Source organism: Durio zibethinus, chromosome 23 (genome assembly GCF_047325235.1).
Source record: "Durio zibethinus cultivar Kanyao isolate XHJ-2024 chromosome 23, ASM4732523v1, whole genome shotgun sequence".
In the NCBI taxonomy this organism is placed as follows: domain Eukaryota; kingdom Viridiplantae; phylum Streptophyta; class Magnoliopsida; order Malvales; family Malvaceae; genus Durio; species Durio zibethinus.
This window is the reverse complement of record NC_143184.1, coordinates 12,691,588-12,710,028: the sequence shown is the minus strand read 5'-3', so window position 1 is coordinate 12,710,028 and position 18,441 is coordinate 12,691,588. Positions and strand designations below refer to the sequence as shown.

The 18,441-nt window shown below is 31.2% G+C and overlaps 2 protein-coding genes across 2 annotated transcripts; one reads left to right on the top strand and one right to left on the bottom strand.

Moving 5' to 3' along the window:
- Positions 1-3,823: 3,823 nt before the first annotated feature.
- Positions 3,824-4,365, top strand: LOC111313204 (mitogen-activated protein kinase kinase kinase 20-like). Its single transcript, XM_022913880.1, has 2 exons — positions 3,824-4,237; positions 4,303-4,365. Exons 1-2 carry the CDS (start codon positions 3,824-3,826, stop codon positions 4,363-4,365), a joined length of 477 nt encoding a protein of 158 aa, XP_022769615.1.
- A 6,520-nt stretch (positions 4,366-10,885) lies between these two features.
- LOC111313203 (uncharacterized) lies at positions 10,886-13,111 on the bottom strand. The gene is made up of 2 exons (XM_022913879.2): positions 13,058-13,111; positions 10,886-12,940 (listed from the first exon to the last, which is right to left on the bottom strand). The coding sequence occupies exons 1-2, from the start codon at positions 13,109-13,111 to the stop codon at positions 11,075-11,077; spliced, it is 1,920 nt and encodes a 639-aa protein (XP_022769614.2). The 3' UTR covers positions 10,886-11,074.
- Between the last annotated feature and the right edge of the window lie 5,330 nt (positions 13,112-18,441).

Sequence of the window (18,441 nt, the reverse complement as noted above, 5' to 3'; positions counted from 1 at the left end):
ATATGGAATATTGATTGTTTTGATAAGACTAGTAAAGATATTGAATTGATTAAAGTCTTATCTGATTAGCCTTTATACTTAATTTTAGTATGTTTGGATACTTGTCATAATAAGTTAATGTTTGCCATAAGTGATAAGTTATTGGATGTTTTGTACATTATAGTAAATGTATAAATTTTAGACACTTTAATTTAACACATTTAAGGATATATGTTTACTGTTTAGTGCCTTATGATAGCTAAGAGAGTTAGTCTCTACATAAGAAAGTTTTATACTTGTTATAATATCTCAATTTTATTTTAAGTAAAATTGAGAGTTGCAAAATATAATTACATTTTAATAAATATTTATTTTGGTTATTTAACTCTCAATTAATATATTGATTTGATTATCTTAGTTACCATTATCAAACCTAGCAATTATCAATTTTTTAAGGGCACATTTGTCATTTGTTGACAATGTGTTTTAAAGAAAATTGAATTTTTTCTTTTAAGGAACTCACACGTGAATGGGAGAATAATATTTTACAATTATCGTACATGTAAGAGTTTTGAGGAATGAATTTTGTGCAAATATGTAATTTATCAGTTTTGCTTTTTATTGGTTCAATTTATTTTTTGATAATCTTCCTTGAATTTTATTGGTTTACTTTTGAGAGAGAATAAGAATTTTATAGTTTTCTCTTATTTTACTTCTTTTGTTTTCAATGATATATGAATTAATTTTGAGAGTTTTTTTTTCAAAGAATGATAATATAAAAGCTTTGGCATATTATTATAATTTTATTAATGCCAAAGTTATTTTTTTTAAGCCAATGAAAATCTATGATAGTTCTTTTGCCTATGCTTTTTTTAATAGTAACAACTCATAAAATGCCCTAAAGTTATTGATGTGGAGATATTATATGTGTCAAGGTCAGTGAGAGTTCAGAAGCTACTGGTTTAAGCATATTTTAGATATAAAAGATTAGTAATTCATTGAATTTCAAATTTGTTAAAGTGATCTCATGTAGTGTTATTAAGAATTTTAAATTGTATGAACATATGAATATGAAAATTTATTCATAATATGTTAGTAATTTTGTAAAAGGTTTATTAAAATGACATCATGGAAGTCTAAGAACAATAGTAATTATCATATTTGGCAAGAAGGCAGATAATATATAATTTTGTTATGATTTCATTTGTTGTTGCGCTTCTTAATTATTGTTCAAAATTTAATTGGAGCATATTTGTGATTCACTAGATCAATGGAAGTCTTTGTGATTTGATTACAGGATAACATATTTTCTCTATGTGAAGAATATGGTATTGCCAATTCATAATATGTATATATGTAGATATGAAAAATAGAACATGTTAAAGTTTAAGGTTGATTATAGTAATGGTGCATTGTAAATGTTTTCTTTACTTTGTTAAATACATCACATGTGATTGCTAATTACCTATAAGGTATAACTTAAGATGAATAAGTTTATAAGGTACCATAAAGTTAAGTGAACATAATTGTTTTATATATACATCATAGTTGTTATTTGTATATATGTTTATTATTGCATATGCACATATGATAGGCATGTCATATTATAAAATTTTAAGACTTGGTATTTATCTTAAGTACGACATTAATGTCATTAAGTATGTCTTATAAATAATATTAGCAAGTAACCTCGAAGATTAGGAGAAGACTTATAAGCACATCTAAATGCCATGAATATTTCTCAACAAGTTTAGAGAAATTAGCAAGAGGGCTTACAATGAAAATAACATATTTAGATCATATTTAGGTATTATTTTCTTGCTACATATCCACAGTAAGATATATTGTCAATAGAATCATTGGTACTTGTAACCATGGATTGATCTTATGTCAATAAGGGGCAAAATGGCTACCATGATTTAATATTAGATTATTTTATGGGATGGGATCATTAAGATATCGTTTCAAAGGCTAAATTATATTTAAAGTTGTGGCCATATCAAAATAAAGTAAAGAAGCCGGGAGTCTTGTTTTAAAATTATGTTTTCTTAAAATCAAATAACTCAATTAATATTGTCTAAGTGGGAGAATGTTCAAATTTTCTAATAAATGAGTTACTACTAATTGGTAATTTTAATGTTTAATAAAACAAGCTAAAAAATTTAGTCATAATACAAGATTAGTATGAGAGCCTAAATAATTTAATTTTGTTAATTTATGTATAAGTTTTTTTTTTTGTATATTTTATTGGATCGGTATGGTTTGACAGTTTAGTAGGCCTTTAACCCAATAAATCTTTGAGGGAGATTTTTAGAGTTTTAGTAATATTTGACTAAGGTTTCCTATTCATTTATAATAAATGATATCTATCTATTAAGAACTGTAAGTAAAGAAAAGCGAAAAAAAAGATCTAACCCCTTTGAAAACTATAATTATTTTCGCTTATCAATTATGTCTAACCAAATAAATATACAATTGAATAAATTTATTATTTTAATATTTACATATGATTCTTAAATTAAAATTATACTTACAAAAGGCGTCATGCATCTAAAATAAGATTTGAAATCGCCTCCATAACTTTTTATCCATTAACTTTTAATATACCAAATTATCATTATTCACTTGTGGAATCAAACATTAATTATTGGTTGCACATACATACGTGAATGATGATGTCTATTAAAAATAGCAAATGTTTCGTAGCTTTTTCAAAAAGATTTGAAATATTTTTCTCAATCAGCTTTGACTCTTTTATAACTACAATTTTCATTTAAAAATCACCATGAGTGTTTATTTTGAACATTAATAATCTTATATGATTAAAAATTTCCTTAAGTAAAGTTATGCTAGTCAATGTTTTGTTTTTCAAAACATTATTCTAAAATTAAAGATTATTCTAATAAAGTTAAGCAAAGTTATACTAGTCTAGTCATTTTCAAAAGATTTTTCTAAAATTAAGTTACTAATAATTATTATGCTTAATAAAACTATCGATTTTTTAATAAAAATCCAATCTATGTATCCATATATTACGGAGCTAGTAGTTTTTGTTTTTTTTGTTTTAATGAAATACCGCATAAACCCAAATCTAAGGGCTTAGTTGGCCTCAAATTAAGGGTAGCTGGGCGTAAATTTACATGTGGAAATCCTTTTTCCACACTAGAAGGGAAACGGACCTAATTCAACAAGTTGATATAAGCCCGGCTTAATCCTATATGTACTACCAACGATTAGTCGTTCAAGTTCAGGAAAAAAAAAAAAAAATAAGAAGCAAAGTAAGAAATGGAGGTGAAAGGAGTGAAGCTTAAGGTCTTTGGGAGCGGAGCATATGGTGTGGTAGATTTGGTGGAAACGACAACTCCTTGTTCTCGACTCTTTGCTGTAAAATCCGCTCCTTTAACAAAGTATTTTTCTCTTCCAAGTAATGGGAAATACTTCAAAAGTTTATTGGTTGCCCCATTATTGTTCGATGTTTTGGTGGTTTCACGAGTTTTGAACGAGATGATCGAGGGTATTTTTATAACCTATTTCTTGAATATGCATCGGGAGGTAGTCTTTTGGATTTGATGAACAAGTATGGTGGCAAAATACCCGAGTGTGATGTAAAGGATTATGCAAGAATGATTCTTTCCGGGCTGGTTGACATTCACAACAGAGGATATATCCATTCTGATCTTAAACCAGAAAATATTTTGGTTTTTACATCTCGGAACGGTTCTGATTTGAATACGTTAAAGATCGCGGATTTTGGGTTAGCTAGACAATATGGGGAAAAAGATGTTCCACAACTTTGGGAAATGGTTTTCGAGGTACGGCAGATTATATGTCACCTGAATCTGTGATGGGAGAAATTAGTGGTGCATTGGATGTATGGTCACTTGGTTGCATTATTGTTGAGATGATTAGTGGGAAAATGCCATGGAACTATAGCAACCTGAAAGATTTGAGGAACATGCTTTCGAATGGAGAATCATCCAAAATCCCAGAAAACATGTCAAGTATTGGGGAGGATTTCTTAACAAAGTGTTTTGCTAGGGATCCCAACCAACGATGGACGGCTAATATGCTGTTAAGCCACCCTTTTCTTATGCCAGATTTCAGCTTTTTTTCGTATGGAAGCAGTCTCCCACAACCCTTCTCAGCCCTTTCTTCAACTATTGTTGAAGAGGACAAATCGTTCCAATCCACAAGGAGTTTCCAAAAGGATGACAAATTTGGACGGGGAAGAAATTCGGTTGAAAACTTAAGGTTGCAGGTAATGAAGTTGGGCGTCTAGTAATAGTGCAAATTGAAGAATTCATAGCCATAATCAACATGCAGATGAGACCTGAAAGCCACTCTCTTCCTCATGGTTATGTTGCAACGAACATGCTATCAAATTAGGCCTAATGTTTCCTTTTAGGCTTTGTCTTGGATTAAATTTTTCAAACGTTTTATTATAGTATCATGTTCTTTTGACAGTTTAAACTTATAAAATGTTGTTGGCATATAGTGTGTATATATATATATATATATATCCCTGACCATCCACAACCATTAATTTTTATTGTTATTAACTACTTTTTTCTATCAAATTGAGCAACGGCCTAATGTGAGGGGTACTTTCATAAGTTAGTTTTACTTTTCAAATAAAATAATAGACTTCTTTGTTTTCTATTATTGACAATAGTACATTTTAATATTAAATTCAAACAAATAAACAAATGAAGCATCATAATTATTTTGGCCTTAGAATATCGTTTAAATTATAATTAGCATATAATTGCAGTTATGAAGATATTCAAATAATACATCTATGAGATAAATAAAGTGTTTAATAAATATAAAATGAAACAAAATGAAAATTTAAAATTGTGGTGTAGTAACGTGTTTAATTTTAGACAGACTTAAGTTTCATGATTAATTTTACCCAAGTTTAAGTTAAGAGCCCTAACTTTTGAATGTCAAAGTATACAGAATTGATAAAATAAAAGCCTCATAAACTAGAATGTAGATCAGAATAGATGCATCTTTGAAGAGCAACACGTATTTGGCTTCCTTGCGTCTTTCGAACATGCAAAGTCATTAAAAGTGGGGATTTAAATTTTAAAATGACGAAAAGGAAACTTAGACAAGAATGGGAAAGGATGGATAATGGCGTCTTCTTTTAGTCTTAAGAAACATAGTGAGATAACAACAGTTTTCGTTAACAATATTCCTCCAAACGTTAACTTAAAATGGTTATGGTGAGTTTTCGGCAATCATGGAAAAGTAATGGATGTGTTTATCCCCAAGAAAAGGAGTTCGAGCGATAGAGTTTTTGATTTTGTGCGCTTTGCTGATGGAGAAGGAGCTGGAAGAGCGATTGATATGCTTAATGGGACTTGGTTAACGAACTTTAGAATTGGGGTTAACTTGGCAAGGTTTAATGAGAGAGTAGAATATCGGGGAAAGGCCAATATACAGAGAAACCAAGGGATGTAGGGGATAAGGTTTAGAGAAACCAAAAAGATACAGAAAGAACGGGTGGCAAATCAGGAACGGACAATGGAAACTGAGTCGTCAGGAACTAAAAGATCTTACTTCTAGGCTCTAATGAAGGATGGGTTGGAAAGAGGAAAGGCATCATATTCTAAATAATCGATAATGGTGAGTGTTCGAGGAAGAGCATGGAGTGTATTGTAATAGTGGAGGATGAAGCAGTTTGTACGCTTGAGAACTGCTTAGTGGGTACGGCCAGGGGCATCAAGAGGCTTATAGACTGATGGAGAATTTCAAGATGAATGGGTTTTTGACATTTCTGTCAAAAAGATTTCAGGTCGTCAGTTTCATATTGAGTTTGAGGACATAGATACAATGACAAAAATGAAAAAGCTTGGATGGTCGGGGTTGAAGGAATGGTTCGTGGAGGTTAGAAGAATGGTCTGAAAATTTTCAAATAGAATATCAAGTGACTTAGATTACATCCTTTGGAGTTCCCCTGCATGCGTGGAATTATTCTACGTCCAAAAACATCGTAACTGTGGGCGAACTGGAGAGCTTGGATGGCAAGACATTGCAATTCCAAGACTTCAACGGGGTGCAATGATCATTATGACAGACCAAAAGGAGAGAATAAATGATAATATCATGCTCAGGTGCAATGGAAAATCCTTTCAAGTCTCGGAGACAGAAGTTGGAGATGAATATGTTTCTCTTTTCCATTGTTCTTGCAAGAATCATAAAGATAAAAAAGCTGAGAATAAAACTCATAATCAAACAGAGTATAATTCCTATGAGAGCTCAGCTGAGAAGGAAGACGAACTGTCCGTGAAGCAGAGGATGGGAAGGTCAGGGATGACAAAGTAAATGAGACGGTTGGAGAGGTTGTGGCAGAGTCTGAGGAATTAAGCTTGAGGAGTGATAATTTCAATGGGATCGAGGGCGACAAGAAGAATGATACACTCGAAGAGAATGCAGGCAGTGACAGACTGGAAGGTGGCTGTAGCTCTGATTTCTCATTGGCTAAGGAAACGGCAAGCCAAAAGAATGGACGAGAACGTGTAGGGGAGTCAACGGAGATAATGAGCATTGAAGATGGGTTGCTGGGCTGAGAAGAGGAGTTTTAATAAGGTAATAAGCCCATTGGACCAACATGAAGAAGAACAACTGGGTGATCCTATTTTTGGGTTGGGAAATGATGGTGCATATCAAGCCTGTGGATCAGTTGACGTCTGAGGTGGGTGGAGATAAGGAAAAGAGTCTCGTGTGAGGGAGATGGGGCTGATTGTTTTGATGCCACCAGCCTAGATCTCAAAAATGGAAATGGGAGAAGAACAAGAAAACTAGGAGTTTGGGGGATATAGAGGAGGCCATTCTCCTCAAATTACCAAGTTGCACGTGCGCATCTATGAGGGAAGTTGGTGTTCTTGGCTGCAATTAATTGGTTGATCTGCCACTAATAGGGAGGAAATTACTAGGAATGAGTATGGTTGTTAAAGAAGCTAATTGACAGAATGGTGAAATAAGCATGTGGTGACAGACCTGGAATTGAGAAAATTGTCTGAGCTGAAAATTATTTGAGTCTGGTTCAAAGATTGCTGTTTATTGGTGTATTAAATCAGAGGCTTGACCACGGAAAGTTTGGGTATGGTGTATTGCTCAAAGCTGTTTATGGCGTCATGGTGATTGATGGATCTGGTTTTTGCTGATGGGTGTATTCCAGGTTACAAATTTCAGGTAAGTAGAGTCTGTTTTATGAGGTGTCTACGAGAACTTTCTTTTCTCACTTGTTCTCTGTCTCCTGCTCTAATAAAATTGATTGATTTAGAGAAAAAAAAATCAGAATAGATGCTTTTCAGTTATCGTAATAATGTTGGATTAAAGCAATGTGAGTTCCTAGTGTCTATATATATGGCTTTGCTATGAGATAATATGGCTAGAAAGAACTAAATATAAGATAGTGTAGCTTCACATGCTTCATTTAGATGGCATTTAGGCTATGCATAAAAATATTTTGTTTTTAAAAGGATTAATATTATGAATAGTTTTTAAATTATAATGAAATATTTAATGTAATAATTAAATTTCAAAATTTTTTAATATGATAATTAAATTATAAATTTATAACTTATATGATATTTTATTTTTAATATGTTTAATTTTAAATAATAATATATGTAGATAAATATTTTTTTAAATATCATATTAATTAATAAATTTATAATTTAAATATTATATAAAAAAAATTTTAAATTAAAATATCGAATTTTATTATAATTTATACTCGTTCTAGACAATTTTTTAAAAACCAAAACAGAGCAGCTTATACTCTTTACCTACCCTTTCGTCTTTGCTAGAAAGCCTCTCCGGATTCTTTGTTCATATTCAAACCAAGCAAAGCCGTACCTAAACCTCAAAATTTCTCCATGTAAGAGTTATTGGGTGATCCAAAAATAAAATATTCAATTCTTAATTGATTATTATTCTTAATTGATTATTGTATTTCACGCAGATCGAATATATGATATTAATGTAAAAAATGGATCATTGCTAAAATTCGAATATTATTGATTATCGAGGCCACGAAACTTATCAATTGAATCAATCCCTAATTGATCAACATTAAGAGACTTTTCCTGCTTTGTAGAAATTACTAAAATTCATTGTTCTAATATTCAATAGCTGCATATTCAACATTGGTTCATACCGAAGAGGATTAGACTTTCAAAGATGACTTAAAGTCAACAGGTCAAGTCAATGTCACCGTGCAAAGCACGACGGTCCCAAATTGGCACCTCCAACCAATCACCCGACGACACGTCAGCGTCTTGTGGAACATTAATGCCACGGCACGCTCGGTTGATGACCAAATGGCTTCAATTAAATCTCTCACTTCTGTCTAGTTTCTTCCATAATTCTAAGTAATTGTTTTTTCAATGGCGAGGCCTCTTCTTATTCTAAGCCATGCCATGCAAAACCCTTCATTTGCAGCCATACCAATCAACCTCTTCTTTGTTGTTTTAGCAATTTTCTCTGTATTTTCAATCACAACATTCCTTTGCACTTCAAACAAAAGCAGGGAATTCCAAAGGCAGAATAATAATAATAATAATAATAATAATAATGAAAAGAAGCTGCTGTCAAAGATCAATAGCAATCTTGGAAGTAAAGCTCAGCTGATAGTGAAGATGATTTCTTGGAGAAAAGTGCTGGCTGAGGAAGAAGAAGATGATGATCAAAGTGAAGAAGCTGTTTGGAGGAAGAAAATTATAATGGGAGAACGTTGTCGTCCCTTGGATTTTTCAGGGAAGATTTTGTATGATTCTCAAGGAAATCTTCTACCAGCTGATCAATGAAATCAAGGAGATAAGAGAAATAAAATTATTCCTTTGGAAAAATGTTAAACAGTTTCTACTTATGGTGAATGATTGTCCGATATTTTTTAGTATGCTTTCTATTTTTTTTCCTTTTTTTTAATGTTTTCCATTTCTTTATTTCTCTTTGTTGGGTCAATGAAGACTAGAAAACTAATTGGTTGGTGTTAACTTGTATGGTAAAAAAAACTTCTGCAGCATGAATGGGAAAGACATCCTAAGCCAAAGAGGTCAAAGAAAATTAGAAATAGCAAAAGAAAATCCTTTTTCCATTTTTGGATGAAATGAAATACATTTTTTTTAAAAAGTAAAACCATAGATGTTATTAATAAAGAGAGTTACAAAGTTATAAGCAAGCTACTAAGGCTATGTTTGAATGCAACTACACTTCACTAGAGGTGCAATTTTAATTACCACTAATTGAATCTAAATATTAATTTTAATGAGATTTATTTAATATAAAATTTTCATTGAAATTACAGTTATAATAACTTTTTGTTTTCAATAACAATTAAAATAATATTTATTATTATTTTTAATTTCACCAAAACCAATCTCATCATCTGTCCAAATGAAGAGATTCTATTGACACCCAACTTATCAAAGTAATCTGCCAACTTATTAGCTTATCTAATTATATAACCAAAAGAGATTTTCTTAACATCTGCATGCAAGTTGTGGAGAGTTAAAAACTTCATTGTTCTTCCATGGCCTGTCACTCTCAGTTTTTATCCACGTGATCATAAATTTTGAGTCACTTTTGACAATAATCTCTCGTAAAGTCTCAATATTGGCTTCGTCAATAATTGAGAGAGTTTCAAGAATTGCCAAAAGTTGGGCCAAATTTGAATCTATAATACCGACATTCTTAGAAAAGAGAGTAACGCATTATCATTACAGACTTTGATGAAATGAAATACATATAGTTGTTGTTTTCATTTGTTAATTAGATTGTGTAAATTAATAGAGTATTTGACGAAAAATTATAAATAGATTTAGTTTATATTTATTTATTAAATTTAATTACAAACTATAACAAATAATATTTTAAAATTTATTAATTAAACCAGCATATGATCACGAACATAATAAAATTTAGGCATTTTTTATTTGTTTATATTTTAGTTATACATGATACTTAAACTAGAAACTACTTAGATAAAGTTTGTGAAATTTTTTTTATTAAAAATGATTTAATAAAAGCTAAAATAAAAAATCAATATCGATAAATTAAAAGATTTTGTTCTATAGATTAAGTATGTAAATTTAAAAAATAATACAATTTGATATATTTTTTAGGTAAGAATGTTCAATAAAAATTTTGATAAAATTTTTACAGTCGAATAAATACTTGTTAAATTTGACTATAAACGATATTTTTAATAATTTTTATATAAATTATTAATATTTTCATTAAACTCCATCAATCCAGTAATTTGAATTTTTATTTTAATTTTATTAAATTATTTTTTAATAAAAAACTTTAATAATTTTACTTAAAAAACTTTATAAAAATTTTCCCTCCCTAACGTATACGTGAATATAATTTGTTTTAAATGTCCAAGAGAAAAACACATGGCAAACCTCTATTGGACAATCTAAAATAGAAAAACTATTTGTTTACGAAAAAAAAATTCCAGACTAGAAATTTTATCAAACTAAAAACAAAAGAAAACAATCATAATTTGATAAACCAGTCGTCAGTGAAGGATAACCTCCCTGCCTGCTCCCACACCTTCATCACCTTGCAACCAACCCAAATAAAACCTCTCACTCGCCTCTCTCAAACTATTACTCTACATGAAAAATCCGAAAATCCTTAAATTGACTATATTCTATTTATTCCCTATATGTATTTTAATTAATTTGTTTCTGTTAAAAGTTAGATTACAAGGAACAAGTTTTGGATCCAAACATGAAGATGAAAAATATCTCATCTGGTCTGGTATGGGAGCAAAAGAAGGCTGGGTATGGAAAAGGAAAAGGATGAGAGATTCCAACTCAAACTTTTTCAACAGGAGAAGCATGCACTAACATTGAACCAAATACTCCTACACCCAAATTTTATTATGATCAATTTTCAAATAAAAAGTGCCATGTTGCAGAAAGCACATAAAAACCTAATACAATTTCTAGCCGCACATACTTCAATTTATTAAATTGGAAACATGTTATAATATACTACAGAGTCAATGGTGATTTGAGATGTGATGGCAGAAGCATGACAAGCTGGAGAGCCCCCATCAAACAAGGTACACTTACATAGCAGCAGTAGGTGAGGTCTGAATCCAAACACCATGACCTTCAGAAAAAGCATGGCAAACAGGGATTCCGGGATTGGTTCCAAGCAAGCTAAATGCCACATGTTTAGGGCTCCAAGCTGAAGTATCCATATGGCAAACAATGAGAGCATCCACTTTATCTCCATTGTCACCAACGAGTGGGACTTTGAAAACCTTGGTCTCAGTGGCATCAAAATGGCACATGTAGATTGAATAAAGGTACGGAAAGGGATGACATGCCACTGTCTTTGGAGATTTAATCTCTCGAGGAGGTTCCAAAACTGTGTAACTCTGCAATATAGGGGTTGTCATCGTTGGGTGGGTTGTGGTTATAAACTTGAAATCAGCCTCGGGTGCAAAAGTATTTCTCAAAAATTCAAGCATGGATTCTGAAGAGGTAGCACAGATTTTGATCTCCCCTTTGGCAGCTTCAATTTCACATCTTCTAAGTGTATCTTTGACGGTTTTGCCTTTTGGTGAGTCAGGAGAAACTGAAAAGAATTGGAAAATTTTGAGGCTTTCTGATGATGAAAAAGGGATGGAATCAGCTACTTCTCTAGGCAAGAAACCAGGGTAAAGAGAATGGTTCCTGATGGAAAAGAAGGTGCTCAATTTCCTCCCTGCGTAGAAAGAAAGTACATCATCTACGGTGAACACGCCTACATCTTCGCTTCCAATGTCATCATGCCCATGATTTTCCATGTTATGATCATGCTTCATTGTTTTGGAAGATGGTTGAGGAGATTTCTTTTCTTCAACTCCATTCACATCTTCATCGACTGCATAACCGGGTTTATACTTACTTTCTACATGTGCAATGTAAGACGATGGAGAAGAAGCCTTTTTCTCATCAGCTTCAATCACTCCATAAGCACCATAACCGGGCTGATATTTGCTTTCAAGACGTGCAATGTAAGAAGAAGGAGATGAATTCTTTTCCTCAGCTTCATCTACTACATAACCGGGTTTATACTTACTTTCAACCCGTGCAATGTAAGACGATGGAGAAGAAGTTTTTTTCTCGTCAGCTTCAGTCACTCCATAAGCGCCATAACCAGGCTGATATTTGCTTTCAAGACGTGCAATGTAAGAAGGAGATGAATTCTTTTCCTCAGCTTCATCTACTACATAACCGGGTTTATACTTACTTTCAACCCGTGCAATGTAAGACGATGGAGAAGAAGTTTTTTCCTCGTCAGCTTCAATCACTCCATAAGCACCATAACCAGGCTGATATTTGGTTTCAAGGCGTGCAATGTAAGAAGAAGGAGATGAATCCTTTTCCTCAGCTTCATCCACCACATAACCGGGTCTATATTTGCTTTCGAGGCGTGCAATGGCGTAAGATGACGGGAAAGAACTCCTTTCCTCAACTACATAACCAGGTTTATGTTTGCTCTCGAGCCCTGCGATGAAAGACGAACTATTTTCCTCAGTTTCATCCACGACATAAACCGGTTTATATTTGCTTTCAAGGCGTACAATGTAAGATGAGGGAGAAGAACTTTTTTCGCCATCTTCAACCACTCCATAATCAGGTTGATATTTTCTTTCAAGGTCTGCAATGTGAGATAAAGGAGAAGAACCCTTTTGCTCATCAGCTTCATCCACTACATAACCAGGTTTGTATTTACTTTCCAGGCGTGCGATATAAGACGACGGAAAAGAACTCTTTCCCTCATCTCCATCCACGATATAACCTGGTTTATATTTGCTTTCAAGGCGTGCAATGTAAGATGATGGAGAAGAAGTCTTTTCCTCTGCTTCATCACAATTTTTGTGAGAAGTAGTGGTGGAGTCGTGTTTTTCTTTCAAATCCTTCGCGGCATTGCCATGGTCACACTGTGGATCGGAATTTCAAACCATGCATAGAGTTAGTTAAAATAAAAGAAGAATAACAAATAATAAAAAAGTTTTGGTCGTGATAGTAATATGCTTTGGCAAAATACTAAAAATTACTGTTAAAAGCAGAAAACACAATAGAAGGACTGAACAAATGGAGCGAAGAACCATCTCCTTTTCTTCTTTTCTCAAAGGAATTCTCTTCTTTGGAACTTCTATGAGTGATTTCGAAGCTGAATTATTTCAAGTCTACACAGCCTTTTATAAGCATCGAGGGTAAGGCTTTCTCTTTTTCTATTCGTTCTATTCGTTGGTATTTGTCTTTTTCTATTACTTATCCCTAGTGCTCTACAGCTCATTCATTTAAAATTTGAGGAAAAAGTTGAACGCCATGTGTCTCGTTTTTATTTTTATTTTACTTAAAAATCTACAACTAGATTTATTAAATTGTATATACTAATATCATATTAATAAAATTATATACATAATTTGAAAGATAATCTAATAATACATGAATAATATCAAATACTAAAAATTTCATGATAGACTTACTTTATTTGTAAAAGCACAACTGAAGTTTTTTTTTTTTTGTAGAAGTGTTGTAGAAATTATCCACTATTCACAAAGTATGTTCTTAAACACCAACACAAAAGATTCTTCGGAGAGTTTTATTCTCTTTGCTGATTTTTCTTTTTTCCTCTCTTGATATTTATTATGTGACTTATCACATAGTCCCACACATGAACGGAACTTATCTTATATTGTGGATGAATACTCTTTAATCCCATTTCATCATGGTCAAATGCCATGTTAAATATTGAGGGAGGAAGAGACATGATAAAAATCTTTTCATCATCTTCATGCAATGGTTGAATGCCATAAGCTAAGGGAAGCCTTAGAGACAGAGGTCGGTTTTACTTGGTTTTTAATTCAAAAACCAAATCTCATTAACGACCCATGGCAATTTCTTTTAGTAACATGCGGGATTATGTGCACCCAATATGGAAAGCTATTCCAACATCTCCCACTCGCATAGAATGGGTAACAAACTCTCACGATCAAGAGAATGCTTTCTTTACTCTTTACAGCGGGTTCATATAAGGAAATAAGCTGTGTGACTAGCATACTTTGAGAGCTTAGTTGCTATATGATTGTTAGATGCATATAACAGTTCAAAATCACATCTAGTCATTTACACAACTGTTAGGTATGTATAGTAACTCTCAAGTACAAGTATAATATGTATGCAACATCATAAATCCATTTAATCACATTTTAAGTTCCTCGTGATCTCTCTTTTATCATATTGAATGATATACTTGTGTATTCACAATTATGTTTGACATCTTAAACATAATTGGCTAGCTTATGAACACAACCAAATGTGACACCAAAATGATCTTCCCTTTTTTAGAATCTCACCCTTTCAATTCAATTACTATCCAGATATGTCTCATTAGATTGAATCATCCATGATCATTGGCAACATTCCATGATAGCTAATATTGAACTAAAACTTTAAGAAACAGTTGAAAGTCCTTAAAAGTACTAAATATAAGATTAGATATGGTGATTCGTGTACTCGTACCATGTAAAATACTAAAATTCAAGTATTTATATATGTTTTTATATGAAAATTACGTGTCATAAATAGTGTCGATACGAAAATATGAAATACAATTTTTTTTTTGTTTTGTTAAACCTATATATAGTTATTGCTATAATTTTGAGTTGTGTCACATTCGTATCCTATTTTCGTATTGTATCATCGTATCGTATTTTAAATTGTCAAGTTTATATAAGATCTTATGATCTCAAATGTCTTAGAAAACAAGAAGCAAATATCAATTCTTCTGTTACCTTTCTTGGTCATACACATGTGGTATAAAACCATACTACGGTATTATTCTCCTTTTCCCATAAAGCATATGTCTTTATCATTAGATATCAATATCATACAAATGATAATTCAAATACTTCTAATATCTAACTTGAGTCCATAACTTTACTTAATTTATCATAATTAAGAAGACTTCCACTAGGCATTTAAAATAGACAAAGTAAACATTGGGATTTTTCACTTTTGGTCACAAATGTTAATATCAAAGTGACCTCATCTTGATCTTTTATTAAGGTGATTCCATTTTAAGCTTAGGCTCTCGATCCATAACTTCAAATTAATTTTATCTCCAAGGTGTCAAACCATTAATATGATTATTTATGTAAGAAAGCCAATCATTTGTCTGATATGCCTTTGAAATCATATCGTATATGTGCATATACATATACATATACATGTGTGCATAGTTCACAAAACAAAGTACTATACTTTAATTGCATTAATTGCATTCAATATAAGTCAACTCAAATGAGAAAAAAATCATAGATGGTTCACATAAAACATCTTGATCTATACATCCTTATCTACGTAACTTTAGAGATTTCGCATGGCTATAAAACATATCTCTAGGAATGAACTTAATTAATGGATTTATAATTATCTCATGCATAGAAATGTACTTTTGACTTTCTTTTGTACAACAATGTCTCTCACAAACTTATACTTTATATATTTGTGTTTAGTTTTTAGGGACAGTTTATGAATGCTATTGTTGCTTGACTATTGCAATTCACAAACATTGAGTTAGACCTACCTCTCTGAATTCTCAAATGCTTCAAAAATCTCATAAGCCAAACAATCTCTTGCACTACCATTGAAAATGCTACAAATTCACTTTTGGTTGTGGATAGTGCTATTCAAGCATTTTTCTTATTGATCCAAGATATAGCCCAATATTCAATAAGAAAATATAGCCAAAGGTAAAAAATTTTTAATTTAAATCTCCTCTTTAATTGGCATCCATATAGCCAATTAAATGCAAACCATTTTTTTATAGCACAATAAATATCTATAGTGCCTTTATGATACTTTAATATCCTTTTCATGGCTTTTTAATGGGATTGATTTGGATTTGATTGATATTTGCTTGCCATGCTCATAGCATAGCAGAATTTGGCATTATGCACATTATAGCATGCATAAAGTTTCTAATAGCACTAAAGTAAGGAATTTTTGTCATTTATTCCTTTACCTTGTGGAGTCCCATGACACATTTTTTAGCTTAGGCTTTTACCTTTTGCCACAAGAGTATTAATTGGCTTGGAATCTTGCCATAAGAGAATAATTTCTTAGAATGATCTCTCTTGATTCTTAAACCAAGTATGAAGCTACTTTAAACATGTCTTTTATTTCAAATTTAAGGACAACCAATTTTCACCATAGTGAAATACTCCTTATCATTTCTAGCCAACAGTATATTTTTCACATAGAGTGAGAAGATCATAAGCTTGTCTTTAACTCTTTTGAAATACACACAATGATTTTCATCAATCATGATAAAATTATATGAAATTATCGCTTAATGAATACTAATTGACCATTGTTTGAAAGATCCTTTAAGACTATAAAATGATCTTAATCATTTGCACACTTTTGTGCTATTGACCTCTATCAATGAAACCTATAAGTCATTTCATATAGATTTTCTATTCTATTTTTCCATTTTGAAAGGCACTTGTTGCATCCATTAGATGTAACTCCAAATCTAAACAAGCTACAATGGCTAGAATTACGTCTTTTGGATAAATCAATCAATTCTTATATATTGTTTGATCTGAGACTCTATATTTCTTTTTGCATTACTTTCATTTACTTTTCTTTTGCCTAACTTGTGATTCTTGTGAAATAAATTCAACAAATTCATCAACTTTATTCATGCTCCCACTAGGATGAGATACTATTAGTTATTGATAAAGGATATATATTAATTGATTTGCAACTTACCAAATCATTTGCACCCTCAATCTAAAAAAAAAAACATTTTCTTACTTATCTCACCCTTATTTTGGAAACTCATTTTTAAAAAAATTGGCATTTCGAGATTCAAAATTCAATTACACTCCTACTCGATTGTTCATTTATGAATACATATCCTTTTCACTACCAGAAAAAAGGCTTTATTGATGAAATTTTTCATCAATAATAACTTAAATTCTTTATCGATGAAATTTTTAATTTATCAATGTAATACTATTACTGACTTGCTTACTATCAAGAAAATTTCATTAGTAAATTTTTCATTGGTAAAATTTATCATAATCCATCGGTAATTCATTGCTAATCTATTGGTATTCCATCGGTAATTTATCAATAATTGGTTAATAATGGTTAATAAAAGTTGTTTTTTGTCGGTAAATTTATCAGTATTCTAGCGACATTCCATCAGCATTTCGTAAATATTTTGTTAGCAATTTATGATTTTCGTTGCTAAAAACAAGAATATCGTCAATAAAATTCATCGTAAAAATCTAAATTTCATTAGTAATTTGATTAATTTCATTTATAATTATTTAATAAACCTTTAAATTAAAAATAAAACATGTGTAATTATTTTAAAAGTGCATTATTTATCTATTATTCATTAAAATATCAAATCCACATCATAAAATTAAGTTTATATCCATATAAATTCTAAAACAATCTAAATTATAAAGTTAAATTCCATAACATATAGTCCTAAAATCCATAAAGTCTTAATACAAGTCCTGAAAAACATGTCATTGTGTTGTAGTATCTCTTGATCTAGAATCTACATTACTTTCATCAAGTTTAGAAGATTGTGTTGGCATAAACTATCTAGATCCTATCAATTACATCATCCGATCCATGAAAGACCTAAACTTAGCCCTTAGTCTTCAACAAAAATCATCATCATCTTTCTGCATGTTGCTTTTACCACTATTATTGAATACTTGATTGCCTGAAAACTTTTCTCACGCTAAAGATGCAACCATTCACTCATAAACTTCATTGATTCAGTATTGCCACACACCTAAAAAATGCATTAAATGAGAAAAAAAATAAAAATATGAAATATAGTATTACATCTTTCTACCTATCTCTCTTTTAGTATCAATAGGAGTTTAGAACAGACAAACTAACAACACTCACCTTAGTGACATTTTTTGGCTGGTACTTATCAGTTTGTAAACTATTATCAAATCGGATACTATAGCCACAATAACATGACACAAATCTACAACTAGTAACATAATGAAAATGATCTTACTTAGTATAATGGCATACTTAGATATGCAAAGGTAGAATATATTATAGCAAGCAATATTTTTTTGTATAAATAAATGAAATTATTATTGGTATGGCTAATGGAACCCAAGATTTAACAAGTTAGTGGGTACTAATTGGACTAGTTCCATTTGGTTAACAAGTATCGATATTATTAAGGTACAAATCTTATTTTTAACATAAATATATTCTACATACTTTTGAATTGAATAGTTTCAAAAACTACAATGCATGCATAGGGTATTTGTAATAAAAGACATATTAAGGTAATCCTAAATTAACATATTAGAAAAAAAAAGTTTAAAAGAAGGGCTCAAAAGTTTTAATGTACAAAACTCCAACCGTTCTTTAAGTA

Coding starts and splice junctions, on each gene's coding strand:
- LOC111313204 (XM_022913880.1), top strand. CDS start 3,824: ATGGGAGAAATTAGTGGTGCATTGGATGTATGGTCACTTGGTTGCATT. Junction 4,238..4,302: donor TTGAAAACTTAAGGTTGCAG/GTAATGAAGTTG, acceptor ATCAACATGCAG/ATGAGACCTGAAAGCCACTC.
- LOC111313203 (XM_022913879.2), bottom strand. CDS start 13,111: ATGGTTCTTCGCTCCATTTGTTCAGTCCTTCTATTGTGTTTTCTGCTT. Junction 12,941..13,057: donor TGTGTTTTCTGCTTTTAACA/GTAATTTTTAGT, acceptor TCCGATCCACAG/TGTGACCATGGCAATGCCGC.